This window comes from Plecotus auritus, assembly GCF_963455305.1.
Source record: "Plecotus auritus genome assembly, chromosome: X".
NCBI lineage: Eukaryota > Metazoa > Chordata > Mammalia > Chiroptera > Vespertilionidae > Plecotus > Plecotus auritus.
In genome coordinates this window covers 43,553,659-43,571,758 of record NC_137784.1, presented here as the reverse complement: position 1 = coordinate 43,571,758, position 18,100 = coordinate 43,553,659, and the positions used below count along the sequence as shown (strand labels likewise).

Sequence of the window (18,100 nt, the reverse complement as noted above, 5' to 3'; positions counted from 1 at the left end):
GTTCGGTGTAGGGGCACTCTGAACCCGGACAGCTCACCTGCCACCAAAGGTTGTCAGGGAATTGTGGACCTGGGAGGAGATAGGGTGTTAGGCAGAAAGCGAGAGTTCCTGCGAGACTGCCTAGAGTACTGTGCTCCTCTCACAGAATAGCTCAGAATAGCTCCGTAAATCTGAGGCCAGAGGAGAGGTCTCTGGGAAAGAGGGCGGCCCTAGGCTGAAAGAGTAGCAAGGGAGGGGGCCTGGAAGGGGCGGTAAGGTCGGAATTCAGAGTTGAGAAATCAGAGGACACAGTTTAGATCCTTTATCTTAAATCATTGATCCCCCCACTCCCTGCCTTTTTCTTAGGAAGGAGGAGCGAAATAACTCAGGGGGGAGTGAGAGCCTGGCACTGCACTCTGTGCCCCACGATGTTTGCACCCCGCCATGGTCATGGTGCCCTTACTGTTTTGGCTTCCCACTTCCTGATCACCCTGCTCGGGACTCCAGGTAAGCGACTGGTTGCCTCACAGCTGACTGAGCGCTGCGTGTGGTCCTGCTGCTCCAATCTCTCAGTTCACGCGAAAGAAGTCAGGTCAGGGGTGCCACAGAAAGAATAAGAGCTCAATGAAGGCCTGTGGCTTGTCAGGCGCACCTCTGAGCCAGACCTGCAGCCAACTATAGCTCGAAGCTTCCGTGGCCAGCAGTGGGCCAGCTAAGAGAAACAGACCTGGATGCACGGAACTAGGAGGCCCCAGGACGAGGGTGGCCAAGCCTGAGACAGGGAATTTTTGCGTGTAATGGTTGGTAGTTATTAGCTGACTTTCCTAACAGAGAACACACACTCGCTGCAAAAGATCTAGAAAAATTCCCTTCTGAGAGTGATATCTTCATTTATTACAGGACAGGTAGCATTGCATTTTCCCCTCTGTTGTACAGCCATACCTCCTCCGGTAGAGCCTCTAGGCAGAGTGTAAACTGTATTCCTAAAATTAAGTCCGTAAATTGTGAGGAACTGATCAATTAAAGGGAAAATACACATTTGAAATCTTTCTCTGACCTTTGGAGGGTACTTCGAAAAAAAGAAAGGGACAGAGGATTCAATTTACTTTCTTTTTTGGATGTACTTTTTTTTTTTTTTTCAAATGTGTTGTCATTTATAATTCTTGAAGATGTCTGTCCCCAATATTTTTAAGTTATATTTTGAAAAACTCAGCAAAACAAAAACAGAGAAAGCCCCAACTAAACACAGCAGTCATTCTTTGGGTCAGACTTGGTACACTTTCCTAAAAAGGAAAAGTAGGTGAAGTGACTGCTCTGGTAGATGGCACCTGCTGCTTTGGGTAGTGGTTGCTTTTCCAGCCTGGAAACCCAAGAGGATCCTCAACCTTTTGCCACAGGGCCAAATGGTGGAAATTGCTAACAGGACTGCAATTAGCACCTGTCTGTAATTAGCTGCCTGTACTGGAGTCTGGAGATGGCTTACTTTGCAGCCTTTAGAGCTCTTGTGACTCTAATGTATTCAGAAAATCTCAGAGCCAAACTTTCCACCCAAGATCTCCCAGCTGATTCCCAATGTGTATTAGATTTGGACAAGGCAGTGGGCATTAGACACAACTGGAAAATCTTAATAGCTTATTTTTAGTTGTCATCTGCATTTTCATCCATCATCCAGTTTTCAGTTCTTGGAAATGTAATACCCACTCCCATTCTTTCCAGGCTTTCTGTTGAACCTAAACTTTATATCACCGGTAAGAATCTGGAAGTGTACTGTATGTTCTTGGTCAAAGTATTTAAATTCTTTGGACCTCTAGGACTTCCAAAGGTCCATTGAGATAATTCCAACATAATGAGGGTGATAATACATCATGTGTTAGTCATTTAACAACTCTTTTTTGAGATATCTGTGGTACAGTCCAAAGAGAGATGAATAACTGGTCTTTAGTCTTGCCCCTACCACAAATACACTGTGTTCCCTTATTCTCTTGAGCTGTGGCTCTTTAATTGTAAATGAGAGGAAAAACTTGTATTTGGCTTCCATATTTTTTGTCAAGAAGAAAGACAATATCAGATTAGAAAAAGTAAACCAAATATTGGTACTATTATGATATTTGCTGTGGATTGGAGATGGAAAGAGAGCACCTTACTGCTGGAATTAGGTGTAAGTCTCCCAGCTAGAAGAATGGTTTCCCTGGGCACTGAGAAAACATGTGGATGTGAAGTAATGAATCACTGAAAATAGTCACTAAGTAGTCACAGAGATGTCATATATCTAGAGACTGCCAGTTGTAGTCCTGTATTTCAAAAAGAAGGGAAAGTATTACAAAACCTCTGTTCTTGCTGTTGCTCTTTGTAAGAATCTAGAATTAATTATTTACAAGTTTATTTCCTAAACTCCTAGAAGATAAATCCATAATCATTAGAACTAGTGTTAGTTCATTGAAGATAAGATTGGCAGAATAATGCAATTTCTTTTGCAGTAGGATTCTGAAATTTAAACAAAGGGGAAATGCTGGAGAAATAGAATACTAGGGTCTCCCGAGGAATTGAGTAAAGTCTCTTCCTGTAGAGAAATATGGAGATTAGACCTAGGGGGACTTCTAAGTGTTCGAAATGGCCTCAGAACTGCTGGTTAAGGGGCACACATAAAATATATTTTTAGAATGGATATGTGTCTGGAGGACAATTTCTAAGGAGGAAAAAACACTAGGTGTTGGCTTCATTCTATTCAATAATTTTGTGCTTGTGTAGGAGGACAATATTTGTGGCATAATGAGAAAATATTCAATTAAAAGAAGGAAGATATGGTCAGTTATAAAATTGGTATTCAAAAGGGCATTAAGAATGTTAATAAATATAAATATAAGCTTGTAACTTTGGGTGCTCCTCCTCTAAAGACAAGAGGAAGGGGGAAATAAAACCTTTAAAAAAATAATTGGAAGACATGGCTTATAGATGCATATTTGTGAAAAAGACAAAAGATAGGGATTTTTGCACCTATATTATATTGCTGACATATTCAACTTACAGGCAAGTAAAACATATATTTTGATTATAGATGATCTTAAAAAAAATAGTATTCAGACCTAGAAAAAAAAGAAAAGACCCAGAAAGATTCTACTCTCTTTTTCACTGGTCACACTATACCTGGTGTACTGCAGCTTGACTTTGGACACCACATTCTCAAAGGGACACTGACAGGGTGCAATGTTTTCATGTGAGATTAAATTGGATGGAGAGGGTTCTTGAAAATTTTTCAGTTAAGGAACAAAAAAAATGTAGGGACTTTTAGCTGGGAGAAGGAAAAGCTCTTTGAGATGGGGTGGGAAGTTGTATGAAAGCTGTCTACAAGTGTTTGAAGGTCCATTTACACACAAGAACATTCCAACCATTTTAGCTGCTGCAAATGAAATGGGCTAACTTGGGGGCCAGAGAATCCCCTATTACTGGGAATATTCAAAAAGGAGTAAAACATTACAAAGAATAAAGTTCCTACCTCTTCCCTGTAGTATTCATGTAGATATTTGAAGTTCTAAATCCCTTCTCTCTCTTAATCATCCTTCTCTGGATATAATATAGGGGTTGACCAAAGTAGGTTTACAGGTATAATAAAAATTAATAATACAATAATTATTAAATAACTAGAGGCCCAGTGCATAAAATTCATGCACAGAGGCGGGGGGTCCCCTCAGCCCAGCCTGCACCCTCTCCAATCCGGGAACCCTCAGGGGACATCCCTCTCACAATCCTGGACTGCTGGCTCCTAATTGCTCACCTGCCTGCCTGCCTGGTCGCCCCTAACTGCCCCCCCCCCCCGCTGGCCTGGTCGCCCCCAACTACCCCTTTCTGCCAGCCTGGTTGCCCCTAACTGCCCCCCCCCCCCTGCCAGCCTGGTCACCCCCAACAGCCCCCCCCCTGCTGACCTGGTCAACCCCAACTGCCCCCCCTGCCAGCCTGGTCACCCTTCATGGCCCCCCTGCCGATCTGGTCACCCCACGCAGCCTGCTTGTTCAGTCATTTGGTCGTCCCTTGGGCTTGTCCTGGTTACCTGAGCCTCAGGCATCCCCAAGAAGCTGGGCAGCCACCATCCAAGGCTTGCCTGCACCTCGGGCCAGCCCTGGGCAGCTGGGGGGCTGAAGGGACTGGGTGCCGCCATCTTGTAGCTGTGGGCACTGCCGTCTTTGAGGGTGTGACAGTCAATTAACATATTCTCTCTTTATTAGATAGGATAATAATATAAGAATAAACTCTGTGTTTCGTGTATGCACAATTGCAAACCTACTTCTGCCCATGTCTGTATGTTAATGGCTTAATTAATTTAGGGAGCAAGAGGCTCCAGCCAAGAAATAAACAAAAAAGAAAACAACTTTATTATCTGATGAAATTTTCACTCCATGCTAGGTTCTCTGGTAATGATGTGAAAGAGTAAAGATAAAAACGATTGGAGGAAGAGAGATCTTGGGAAAGCTCTGTGGGGTCTCAGATTTCCTATTTGTTATTAAAGGATTTTGTGATCCCAGGAAATAGCACTTGCTACGTATACATATAAGTGAAGTTTATTAAAATCCTAAGGCAGAAGAGAAGTTGTTAAGAAAAAGTAGCTGAAATATGATCATAGAGATTTTATGAAGAAAAATTGTGGTGCCTGCAAGGGAAGGATACCACTATGTATCTGTCTCTCCACTATTTCAAAAGGCCAATGTGGAAGTTAGCTGGTCCTCAGAGGTAGGTGTCATTTTCATGGTGGTACCCTGAACTATCTGAATCATAATGGCTCAGACACTGATCTCTAATTGGAAATCCTTTGGAAAATCAAGTATTTTCTACGAGTGAACCTAATGGACCTCTTCCCAAAAGGGAAAAAAGCTGGAATATTTAAGATCAAGCTAAATTTAAGTTCTTGGACTTACTTTCTTTTGTTTAGGGATACAAAAGGACAGGACACTGAGTCTGAATGACAGGTGGAGTGGGAGCAGAGGCTTAGTGATTGGGATGGTAAGGTTTTCAAAATCCCTAATTTCTTTCTTGTATTTGATAGCTCCAGTGTCTCTGTTTGGAAATCTTTGTCCAACTTTGTAGAGGTTCCTCAATTTGTATAGGCTTTCCTATTGTCCTTCCTCTCTGCCTTTTTGTAAAATGCTCTTCACAGTCTCATGCACACAGTTCTTAGCATTCCACATATCTTGTATGCAAAGCCAGCTCTTTGGATTTGGCCTGGTGTTTTTGAAATCAGGTCAGACTGTTGAACTGTGCAATGCTGGCCTCTAGGATTTCAGATATGGGAATGGGGGGAGGCCAAGTAAGTCAGGATTTGGTCTTTCTACCTGTACACCCTTCAACCAGAGAAGTTCTGCTCTTATTTATTTTATACTAGAGGCCCAGTGCACAAAATTTGTGCATGGGTGCGGTCCCTAGGCCTGGCCGGCAATCGAAGCATGAGCATCTAGCATGGAATGGCAGGTCCCAGGTGACCTCTGGGCCCTGGGCAGCACCTGAGCCCCTGGGCCCCCACACGCCCCCCTCCACCTTTGTCACGGCCCCCGAGTGCCCACACGGAGATGCAGTGAGCGCAGCTGGATGCTGTGGGCCAGGACGCAGTGTAGGCCTCTGGGCTGCCCAGCAGCACTGCACTGAAGCCAGGTGGGCAGCACACTCTCTCCCAGCTGGCCTCGCAGACTGGCTCCTGCGTGAACCCACGGGGGACCCGACCGGCTGCTGTGGTCCCAGAGGCTGCTGCCTTGCTCACCTGGAAGAGGCCACTTGGGTGCGGGGTGGGGTCCTCCCCTGAGCATGGTGGGGGGAGGGAAGCGGGGAAGTGGGGGGGATTGGGGGGCTTCCCCAGTGTGTGAGCCCTGGCGTCCTGGGGGAGGGTAGCAGGGGGAGTGAGAGCAAGCTCGGTGGACACTCCCCATTTTCCCTGCACCTAGATCCACATCACCCCTGCCCCCAGGTAGCTGGCAAGAGGTTGCAGCCCATCACCAATGCCCGCCATGTTCTGCGCCACCCCCTGGTGGTCAGCGCATGTCATAGCAAGCGGTCAAATGACCACCTGAGGGGATAATTTGCATGTTAGGCTTTTATTATATAGGATATTGAGTTTAGAGTTGAGGTTAATATGATGATCCAACTACTAAAATGAAAAAGAAAATAAATGGAAGCACACTGGAATACAAGATTATCTCAAGGGCTTTCCAATTTCTGAGAGTTCATGACTCTCAGACATCATTTCCAGGGTAGTTGTAATCTCCAAGGAGCAGAGAATCTTAGGAAGTTAACCCTGCCTTTTCCTTTTCCTTTTCTAAGTAGATAATGTAACATATCTAAGGGGCCTGGGGTGAGCTCCTTTAAATAGTAAGGTTCCAATTTATCAACTTGGCATTTAAAGTGCCACCAATGTTCTTGCAACCATCTAGGAGTCAAACATTTGTTCTGAAATCCTGAGATACGTAAAATATTTGGATTCCTTGTCCCACTTATAGAGTTATATGGCCTCAGATGGTCAGAGCTGCACTGTCATCCTTAGGGTGACCATACATCCCAGTTTTCCCAGTACAGCCCAGTGTTACCTGTTGACACTGACTATTAATGATTTCTCAGTTTTGATGGTAAATAATATAATCAGCCCAATTTAAAGCCCATTCGTCTCATCCCCTTGGGTTACAGTTAGGCCTAGAGAGGAGGAGATTGCCCAAACTTATTGGCATCTCTAGAAATCTGGCTAGAATTATACACCTGATATTTAGTATTATGGCATTGATCTGGTAAAATGAATATTTCCTTTTAATTTGTTTTAAAGAATATCTAACAGGCATTCACACATCTAGGTCTCAGTACTGCTCTGTATTCTTTAGGCCCAGTCTGAAATTATGTGGTTTCCTAGCTATACTTTTCCAAAGATTATTTTAACAAAGACATAGGCAAAAAGCTCTCTGTCTTCTTTCAGGATTTCTCAAATGATTAAGTAGGGGTGGAATTTCTTGATGCTGGCAGCACTGGTGTGTCTGGCTACCATACAGATCTTTCTCCAATGGAGACTGCATTTTCTCACTTCTACTTGGATCCCAGCTCCCTGTTTGGTGATATGAGCTATTTCTTATTAGCCTTATGAAACAATGGACTCTCCTGGCTAGAGGTAAGAGACTATGAAGAGCATTTAAAACCCGGTCCTTCCTTTATCTAACTCTTATATTACCATCTTGCCAGGTAGTTGTCCAGTTTATGGTTGTACATCACTAGCTTAGGAGGTAGATTATTCCACCTTAGGAAAACTCTGATTATTAAAAGATCTTCCTTATGTTCAATTTAGACCTTATCTCCCTGGGCTACCACACACTAATCCTAAAAATCTAAACCCATACTTTGGGCCATGCAGAATATAATTAGCTTCACTGTCCCCTTAATATTCCTGCAGAGATCTAAATATGAAAATGAGTTAACATTTATTAAGTGTTTACTATATGCCAGGTATTGTTTTAAATACTTTATCTTAGTTTTTATTAAATTTATTAGAATGATATCTTATCTAATAAAAGAGTAATATGCAAATTAACCATCACTCCACTACACCCACAAGCCATGCCCACCAGCCAATTAGGAGCGAGTATGCAAATTAACCCAACCAAGATGGCTGCGGCCACAGAGTGAGCATGAGGCTTGGGTTTCCCCGGCAATGGAGGAAGCCAAGCTCCCACAGCCCTGGCCTGCCTTGGCCTCCACTACAAAGTTTCAATTATACAAGATAAATAAATCCCTGATACCAGGGCCTCCGCTTGGGTCTCCGGGGGGCATGGCTGGCCTGAAAACCACCACAGGTCCCTCGCCCAGGCCGCTCCTTGCCCCAAGGGAAGCTCCATCCTGATCCGGGACACCCTTCAGGGCAAACCAGCCGGCCCCCACCCATGCACCAGGCCTCTATCCTATCTAATAAGAGTAATATGCAAATTGACTGTCACTCCAACACACAAGATGGCTGCCCCCATGTGGTCAAAGATGGCTGCCCCCATTCAGACACAAGATGGCCGCCACAAGATGGCCAGCAGAGGAGGGCAGTTGGGAGGGACCAGACCTGCAAGGGAGGGCAGTTGGGGGCGATCAAGGCTGCAGGGGAGGGCAGTTAGGGGTGACCAGGCCGGCAGAGGAGGGAAGTTGGGGGCAACTGGGCCTGCAGGGAAGGGCAGTTGGGGGGGACCCAGGCCTGCAGGGGAGAGCAGTTGGGGGGGGAATCAGGCCTGCAGGGGAGGGCAGTTAGGGGCAAACAGGCTGGCAGGGGAGCAGTTAGGCATCAATCAGGCTGGCAGGGGAGTGGCTAGGGGGTGATCAGGCTGGCAGGCAGAAGTGGTTAGGGGCAATCAGGAAAGCAGGCAGGCGAGCAGTTGGGAGCCAGCAGTCCTGGATTGTGAGAGGGATCCCAGATTGGAGAGGGTGCAGGCTGGGCTGAGGGACACCCCCCATGCACGAATTTCGTGCACTGGGCCTCTAGTTGGTTAATAAGATTATATAGATTTTAAGTGTCCAATTCTATCATACATCATCTGTAGATTGCATTATGTGTTTACTACCAAACATCAAATCTTCTCTTGTCACCATATATTTGACACCCTTTACCCTTTACTACCCCTACACCCCCTTTCTCTCTGGTAACCACCATATTGTTGTCTGTGTTGTCTGAGTTTTTGTTTGTTTTTCTTGTTTGTTCAGTTGTTGCTTTCAATTTTATAGCCCATATATTAGTGGAATCATATGGTTCTTGACTTTTTCTGCCTGACTGATTCCACTTAGCATGATATTCTTAAAATCCATCCATGTTGTTGCAAATGACAATATTTCATCTTTTTAATGACTGAGTAGTATTCCATTGTGTATATGTACCACACCTTCTTTATGCAATCTTCTATTGAGGGACACTTCATTTGTTTCTTTGTCTTGGCCACTGTAAATAATGCTGCAATGAACATAGAGGTGCATTTATCTTTTCAAATAAATTAAACATTTTATTAGCTCATTTAATCCTTACAACAGTTTCTTAGGGAAGTATTATTATTTCTTATTACATGTCAAGAAACTGAGACACAAAGGAGCAGAGTGACTGGCCCTGGACACAGCTTGTAAGTGGTAGGCATAATTTGAATGGATGCAGTCTAGCTCATGTTCTTAATCATGTTCTAATTTATGTTCTTAAGCACTAGGCTGCACTGTTGGAATCGTTTCTCTTGATCCTCCTGATCAACTTGCAACTCTTCCCTACCTTGATTTTCTTTATTCTAATAAATTGAGTGTGGCTTGATACTCAATTAACTCCCCTCTGCTTTTCCCCCAATAATTAATAATAAAGTGTTTTGAAGGGGAAGGAGAATTTCAAAGCTATGGCTGGACCACCATAGCAGTGAGCAGAGGAAGGGGTGAATAAGTGGGAAAGATTCTTATCTCTGAGAGGTGAACTTGTAGCTCTTTGTTATTCCTTGGCTCTTTCCAACCTCAGGGCAGTCACTGACCATAGACAGATCCAAATTTGGCCCCAGTCTGTCTGGCACCTCTGGATGGGAAGGAAATCTATGCATGTTAAGTATATTTTGAGATCCTACCCACTTTAGCTTTGCTTCTCCAAATAGGTTTCCTTAGATCTTCCTGTGTTCTTTCATAACTGTGGGAAAGTCACTGTCAAGGAAGTAAATGAGGATGTTTGCCCATGAGCAGAGATTGTTTAGGAGAAGGGGGAAAGGTAGTTTGACCCTTGTACTATCTGGCCAATTTTCTTTTCTTCTATTTTCTTGTACTATTATCCCCTCCAGTGCTTCTTAGTTTCCTTCTGATTCTGCTTTCCCATTCTTTTCTTGCAAAAACTTTTAGGCCACCTTCATCCAGGCTGCATTAATGGTGCAAAGAGTATTGTTTTTAGGTTCCAGATAACCTAATTCTGGGCCTAGCTACATCAAGTACTCATTGTGTGATGGAAAGTGTCTGTTGCCCTCTCTGAGCCTCAGTCTCATTATCTTTAAAATGAGAGAATTGGACTAGAGATGATCTTTGAAGTGTTCTGCTGCTTTGAAGCATTGAGTTCTCCTCTATTTCACTCTCCCTCCTCTGTATCTTTTAGTGTTCTCTTATTACCCTTCTCTTTCCTTCTCCTGAATTTCCAATATTGTAATAAGAAAGCACCATCTGCTTTGGGATCATATTTGAGGATTTTATCCAATCTTCATGGGTGGTGACAATTTCAAACAAACACAGTAAAAATTGTGATAGTTTATTTTATTAGGAGATACAATCACTTATTGGAATCAGGGGTGTTAGATTATAAGAATGCAAATTGGTAGAAACTAAAAGTATTAGTATTATATAAGTAGATGTAAAACTTTTAAGCAGGCTTAGAAAATGACTTTTCTCAGGTACAAAAATGGTGGGGACATTTATTATAAATGAATTTAACAGCATGTGTAATTCTTTCCAAATGTTATGTTAGGGATGAGGTAGGGGTTATATTTATTTCTCATTTTTCTAAATAATAGAAATATAACAATGGAGGATCATAATGGATTGGATTTCTCTAGGTCAACTTCAATAAAAAGAAAAAAAATTGTCCCAAAATGCAAGTTCACCATAGGGGATGAGAAGAGTTTAGATATCTGTTCCCCTAGGCTACAGGATAGAACAGGTGGCAATCAAAACTTCACCTTTTTTGGCTTTTCAAACTTAATTTTATCTGAGGTAAAATATACATATGATAAAACACACTCATTTTAAATGTATAGTTTGATAAATTTTGACAAATGTGTATATCCAAATAGCCACCACCACCACAATGAAGATATAAATGATGCTCATCATCCTAGAAAGTTTCTTTGTGGCCTTTAATAGTCAGTTTCCTCTTTCACCCCAGCCCACTGATCTGTGTTCTGCCTCTATAGCTTAGTTTTGTCTATTCTAGAATTTCATGTAAATGCAATCATACAGTATGTGCTCTTTTGTGTCTGGCTTCTGCTCAGCAGGTTTTCTTTTCTTTCTTTTTAAAACATGTTTGTTTTTATTATTGTGGTATAAAACACATAGCAAAATTTACCATCTTAGCCATATTAAGTATATAGTACATTAATGCACACTTCTAATACAGATCTCTAGGATTTTTTCATCTTATAAAACTGAAACAAGAACTCCCTATTTCCTTCTCCTATCTGCTCCTATTAGTCATATTCTTCTTTGTGTTTCTATAATTTTGACTACATTAAATGCCTTATATAAGTTGAATGATTTAGTATTTGTCTTTCTGTGAATGGCTTATTTTAATTAGCATAATGTAGTCAAGGTTAATCCATTTGTAGCATATGACAGAATTTTTTTAATTGAAGTTTAATTGGCATATAATGTCCTATTAGTTTCAGATGTATATCATGGTGGCTCAATATATGTATATATTATGAAGTGATCATGGCATTAAGTTTAATTACTATTTGTCATATAAAGTTATTATAATATTATTGAATATATTCTTTATGCTGTATATTACATCCCCATGACTTATTTATTGTATAACTGGAAGTTTATACCTCTTAGTCTCCTTTATCTATTTCATCCATCCCAAAACCTCCCCTTCTGATAACCACTAGTTTGTTTCCTGTATCTATAAATATGTTTCCTGTTTTGCTTGTTCATTTGATTTATTTTTAAAATTTCACATATAAGTAAAATAATATAGTATTTTCAGGGAACATAGTAGGTTATCTAGAAATACTGCTAATAGAATGAGTAGAATCACTCAGATCTTTGCTTTTTTTAGATGGGGAAATTTGTGACTCAGAGTGAGGAGGCAACTTATGCAATATCTTACAGTTACTGGCAGAGCTGGAACTGGACAGATGTGCATCCCCTGACTGCTAATTCTTGACATTGTATGAAATTGCATTTGTAGTTCAGTAACTAAATCATTACATATTTTATTTTAAAAATCTGTAGTTATAAATCGGATTACATTGCTTAATTTTCATAAGACTTTGGTGACATAAGAACTATGCTTATATTACATAGAAGTACACCAAGACCTAGAGAAAAGGATGGTCTAAATTCCAGAGCCCCTTCTACAAGGGTAGGAGAATCCCCTTCCTTTCATTTTCAGAGGTGGTAATGGAGGAAGTGACATTTTAGGTGGCATGCTCACTAATCAGAGCTTTCATTAACTTCATGATCTGCATATTATCATGTCACCTATGTCCCATTAGGTTAATTGCCTGAGAACCCAGGATCTTAAGCTCCCCAATCTTTGGAGAGATGAGAAGAACCTGTGTTAGGTTTGATTATTTTTCCTACTTGCCCCTGCCTGGCCACACTTGTTGAGATGGAATACCTACAATAAATACTGCCCATCATTAGACCACATCATGCCTGGGCACCAAGCCTCGAGCTAAAAAAGTCATGTTTACATCAATTGGTCTCACCAGAGAAAGCCATGGGAGAGCCATTAAGTTGCTCTGCCATTGTCAATGCCAATTCAGGACATGTGAGTTCCATTGCCATCAGTCTCAGGAACCATTATCTTTTCCTCCCGTGAGTCAAATGCTGACAGAGAGAGCCACAGTATTTTTTTTGTAATTATCCATATACTTCTTTACAAAATCCATTTTCATTGTTTTCTTCCATACCCTGGTTTATCATCATTATTAATATTATTTTAAAATTCTCTAATCTTTAGTTTCTGTGGTTTCTCCTAGTACAAGCCCAGTGGTGGGATAGAAAGCTAGAAATATTGAGGGGCTCTGGAGCTGCATGTGGGTAAATGGAAGGACATGGGAAGGTGGAGAGCACAGGGAAGAGGACTGTTACTTTTCTAGAAACAGAGCAAACAACTTCAGTCTGAGCTAATGTCCATGTAGTTTAGCAGGTTCCTGGAATCAGAAATCGGTACACAAGAGAACTTTTATAATGTTTAATAATTATGTAGCATTCAAGAAGCTCAGAATCCAATTAGCATGGATTAATTATAGTACTTACCTTAATCACTTAATTATAGTACTTACCTTAATCACTTAATTATAGTACTTACCTTAATCACTTAATTGGGAACCATTTTAAGCTTTGATATTTTTTTTTAAGGGGAAGTTGGGGGGGTGGCGAAAAAAGTTTTTACATTTTTCTCTCTAGATCTTCACAATTGCTATAGACAAAGAGCTTTATCTCCAGTTTTGTGTAGTGTATAAAGGAGCTTTTCTTCCTTCAGTCACCAAGGTTTTGTAATTTGGTGTGCAGGCAAAGTTCTGGAACCAGTGTGCAGTGTGGTGCAATGCAAAGAACAATGGCTTAGGAGTTAGGACACTGAGTTCCAGGACTGACTATGGTGCTCATTCACTTTGGACTCACGGCACAGAAAGAGGAGGTGACTAGTGCTCATATTTATACTCTAGTATTTAGATGGAGAACTTGGTTGTTCCCAAGCTTGGACAGTGTGTGGTTCTGGCATTCTAAGGAGTGAGATGCACTACACAGAGGTTTCTTCTTGCTTTGGAATCCATCCTCCTTGTAATTTTGGCAGATGTTACTTGTTTTATTCCTGTAGGACAGGGCTGCCTGAGTCATTAAAACTTTTATTGAAGTATAATGTACATGAAGAAAAGTGTACACACAGAATACAGTTTGGTCAATTTTACAAATTGAATACACCTATATAATCAACATCCAAATAAAAATACAGAACATTACTGTACCCCAGAAATGGCTCTTCTGACCCCTCTCAACACAATCTTCCAAAATGTAATTATTATCCTGTCTTTTAATAGTATAAATTAGTTTTGCTGGGCTTTCTGCTTTATATAAATTGAATTACAATCAGTACATATTCTTTAGCGTTTTTATTCTTAAATATTCATCCAAACTGTGGTGGGTAACCATAGATCATTCCTTCTTATTGCTTTGTAATATATAATTGTGTAAATACACCATAACCTGAAATGCATCTATTTTTGCAACCTATTAATTTAGGCAAAAACTTTTTGCTTCGTAACATAGAGATTCCAAAAATTTCAATCATACACTAATTATAAAAATCCTTCTATTTTCACAACAAAAAAGAAAAACAAAACCACAAATAAGACTGGTTGTCATTGAAATTTTAGAATCTGTTGATGTTGGTTTGGTATTTGCACTCAAAAAAATTTAAAAGCGCAAACCTCATCTTCATCCTCCCCCGAATCTACATTCTAATGATGAACCTTTGCCTGTATAAGTGCCCAAATTTGAGAACCATAAACCTGGAAAATGTTGTGTATTGACTTTAGAGATGGGGACATGAAGAGAACAAGCTCAAGTTACTTGTCAGCCTCAGCAAAACTCCAAGTTATCTCGCTTAGGTCTATTTTTCATCATCAGCCCACTCCCTTATGTCATCTCAGCCCAGAGATAAGGATGAACCTGGCAGATGGTCTGATACAAAGTTACTTTATTTAGTGTTTCTATTTTTCTGTAGACAGAAGAAAAATAGACAGATAATAATTATTAATTGTTTAGTACTTCATCATTTACAAAGCACTCCTCATGACAATTCTACCCCATTTTAGATAAGACTCAAGAGGTTTAGTGTTTTGCTTGCACAGGATGTCATGATGATCATATAAGTACAGGTTTCAGGTGTCAAAAGTAGACCACATGTACCTCTCAGACTTCATGAGCATATACAGTGTTTGCTCAGACTAAGTACTTCAAGATGCAATGTAAATCATCTTTACAATGGACTCTTGTTCTTCCCTTTTCCACTTTACCTATATACCACACTCATTAATAATATGGAATCACCATTTTCATCATGGCACTTCTTGTATCAAGAGCTACCAATGATTCCTCACTGCCTTCATGATTAAGGCCAAATTCCTTGGCACTTCCTTGCTCAGACCCTTTCACGATCTGAAATCTTACCCCTACTTCACCTCCCAACATGTGGAAAATCAAGTAGCGGAGAGTTTCCTCAGGGAACAATCTTTTTCCTGTTTTAATTATCCATCTGGCTTCTCCCACACCAGGCTTCCTTCCTGCACTGGGAAAAGGTGGGGCACACTGACTTTGGAAATCTTGACTTTAGTGAGGCTGTCAGTTTGGCATTATCCATGTGATCTTAGATAAGTTATGCAGCCAATCTGGTCTTCAGTTTCTGTAGGTTTTACAGAATAAAAACCAATTCTTGCATGCTGTGAAAATAGTCCTTTCTTGCTTAAAAATGCCCTTTAGTGCCAAGACAGGGTAGATGGAGGGGACTGGGACATGAAAATATTTGACCAAGTGGGCTTCCTTCCAGAATCATAGCAGGCAGTGTATGAAAAGTTTCTATTTTCTTAGAAAACCACTGGCAGCCTTTGTTGTTATTGACTTTAGGGGTGTGATGGTATAGGAGTGAAAAGGCCGGTTGTGTTTGGATTGGCTATTGTTTTCTTTTAAATGGTAGGAAAAGAAGGAGAAACCCAGCTCTCTCATCATGAACAGTGGAGTCTATTCTTTGTCACCACAGAGAAGGAAATGATGTTCTGGCTAAACTGCTTCTATTATGTCTGGTAATAATGCTTACAGAATAAAATTTCAACAGCCAGAGCTTTTCTCAGCTAGGCTCCTATTGTTTCAAACTTGAGCAGAAGTGCTGTATTCTAAATTAACTCTTATAGGAGCAAAGTCTACTGGTCTGGTCTATAATATTAGCAGCATTAGAGCACGAGGGAAACACTCCAGCAGGTGCCAAAGAAGCTGGTTGTTGTCTGGCAAGAGGTCAATATTCGATACCCAGGTAATTACAAAACAACAGGATGTCCAGGCTTAGAGGAATTTTAAGGTTCTGTTAGGAACCTCTATTTTCAATTTCAAATCAGGAAATCGATCATAGCTTTTCTGAGTCTTACATTCTTTAGGCTAAAGAAACAGAATCCTTTGTCCTTCAACTATTTCTCATATGACATAGTTTGGTGTCCATCCAGTATCTGTGGATATATAGATATGTAGGGTGAGGCAAAAGTAGGTTTACAGATGTTTGTATGGAAGATTATACAATAATAAATAATAATACAAGAATAAACTCTGTGTTTTGTATACTCACAACTGTAAATCTTTTCTCCCACCGTGTGTGTGTGTGTGTGTGTGTGTGTGTGTGTGTATTCAAATATTGGCCAGCTGAGGAACTTCTGGTCACCTGACAGAGTTTCCAGAGCAGTGAGTCTGTTGCTGACACTATGATGGGTTTTTCTAAGAAGGTAAGGAGACAGTAGATAGAGCTGTCATCAATTTTCACTGAGGTTAGAAAAGGAAATGGGTTGAAGCCACATGGCAGGAGAGGTTTAATTTTGCCAAAGGATGAATCTGGGACATAGGTCATCAAGAATTCTCTTTGCTTTCTTTATATATCCTGAGGAAAATCATTCAAAGACTCACAGGATACAAAGTTATAACAGTTTGGATAATTTTCAGGGAAGAGTAAATTACCGTATAACTGGTTGGTGAAGGATCACCAAACTTATAACTCCTAGAAAATGGATTTTTTCACTATCTCTTTGCCCATGTAATATAGGTATTAGCACTCCTCTGCTTCCCATGATGATTCCCTTACTTCTCCTTCACTTTTTAATAATGGGGCCAAGAAAGCAAAGGCACTTTCTCAGAGGTACCATATTCACTTGGAAACTTCAACCCAAGTGCAGACAAAAGGAGAAGAGAGATTACATTTTCCTAAGCCTGTTCCCTGATTTTCTTTGTCCTGCTACCCACTTATTTTATCCTATTGATTCTAGACAAATGAATAAACCGCTGCCCAGCTGATCAGATAATGTTATGTTAAAGAAAATCAAAATTTGTTCAGAGACCATCCAGTCCCTTCTCATTTTACATATAGGGAATCTGAGTCTCAGAATAACTTTGTTTCAAGATTCATTGCACACTAGTGGCAGAATCAGTTACAACTCTGTATTTCTCATTCATTGTCCTTTTAACTACACATCCCAGGGTATGGAATATGAATTCTAGAGTAGGAAAAATTTCCACTAAAAATTACTTCTCCTCCTATGACCAATGCTTGAAATTTAATCAAGAGGGCTTAACTCTTGGCTTAGGGCTTTGATCCCAGTTAAAATGGAAATAGAGAGGGCAGGGGAAATCATTCTATTAGTAGTTTCTGGCACCTCAGTGTGAATAAGTTTCTCACCTCTTTTCCTTAGATCCTTTTTACAGGTCTGGAAAAATAAATTAGGTGTATACTATATACCCAGGGAGAAAAATACAGTGGCAAAGTAACTGGAAAATGGGCATGAATCCAGATTTTTTTCTGGGATAGAACAGTTGCCTCTGCTCATCAATCCAATGCAAAAGGATACTACCTCCACCTACCTGCTTTCGGTATGATATGAGAATAAGGTCCTAATGGTACCAAGGCCATAAGGAGAATTATTTCTTCTAAGATACTGGCATTCAACTAAAAGTACTTGCTTGCTCAATTCTGTTGAGTGTTGATTGAATATAGTAGTGTGGGATGTACATACAGAACCTTAATGAAGAAACCACTTGCTGGGAGTACTCCACCCTGCCATATTTGAGTTTGAGAGTGCTAACAAAATGTATTGAATTAAATATTTCCAACATAGCATGGGGTCAAATGGCATCTGAAGGACCAAGAGAAAACACTAAGTAAGCATGGCCTGGATTTAATCCCATTCATGCTGGCCAGGACTAGGTCCTTGATAGGCCCAGCTATGTGCAAAATGATAACTATGTTTACCCACCACTCTCCAAATCTCTGCTCCCTAAGGCTCTCGGGCAGATAGAAGAACCCATTGTATGCTTTGGAGTGCTGCCATGATCTATAGAGAGACCATGCTTGAAGGGTGGAGATAGGAGTCAAAAGCTCAATGGAAAATGCAAAATTTAAAGATGGTGGAAAGCCCCCCAGATCATCAAGACAATTTTGTAGATTAATATACTTCCTATTATGATTTCTGCCTATCTGCGGGTTTCCTGCACTTTTCTCACATCTAATAATAATACACATGTAAGAATCATCACCTAACGAACTGACTAAAAACTGATAGCAGCCTCTTGTGTATTGAAGGGAGAGGGCCCAGGAATGAGAAGGAATCTGGAAATATCTTATGAGTAATGGTTGAGGGACCCTGGCATGCTG

The 18,100-nt window shown here is 40.7% G+C and overlaps 1 protein-coding gene across 1 annotated transcript in view; it reads left to right on the top strand.

The window, feature by feature from the left end:
• Positions 1-407: 407 nt before the first annotated feature.
• The window catches only part of LOC308239277 (vascular endothelial growth factor receptor kdr-like), a gene marked incomplete at both ends in the record, with an annotated part of 686,009 nt that continues 668,316 nt past the window's right edge, over positions 408-18,100 (top strand). The window contains one exon of the mRNA XM_080652065.1: positions 408-486. Coding sequence (XP_080508191.1) covers positions 408-486 — 79 coding nt within the window. The remainder of the gene's footprint in view (positions 487-18,100) is intronic.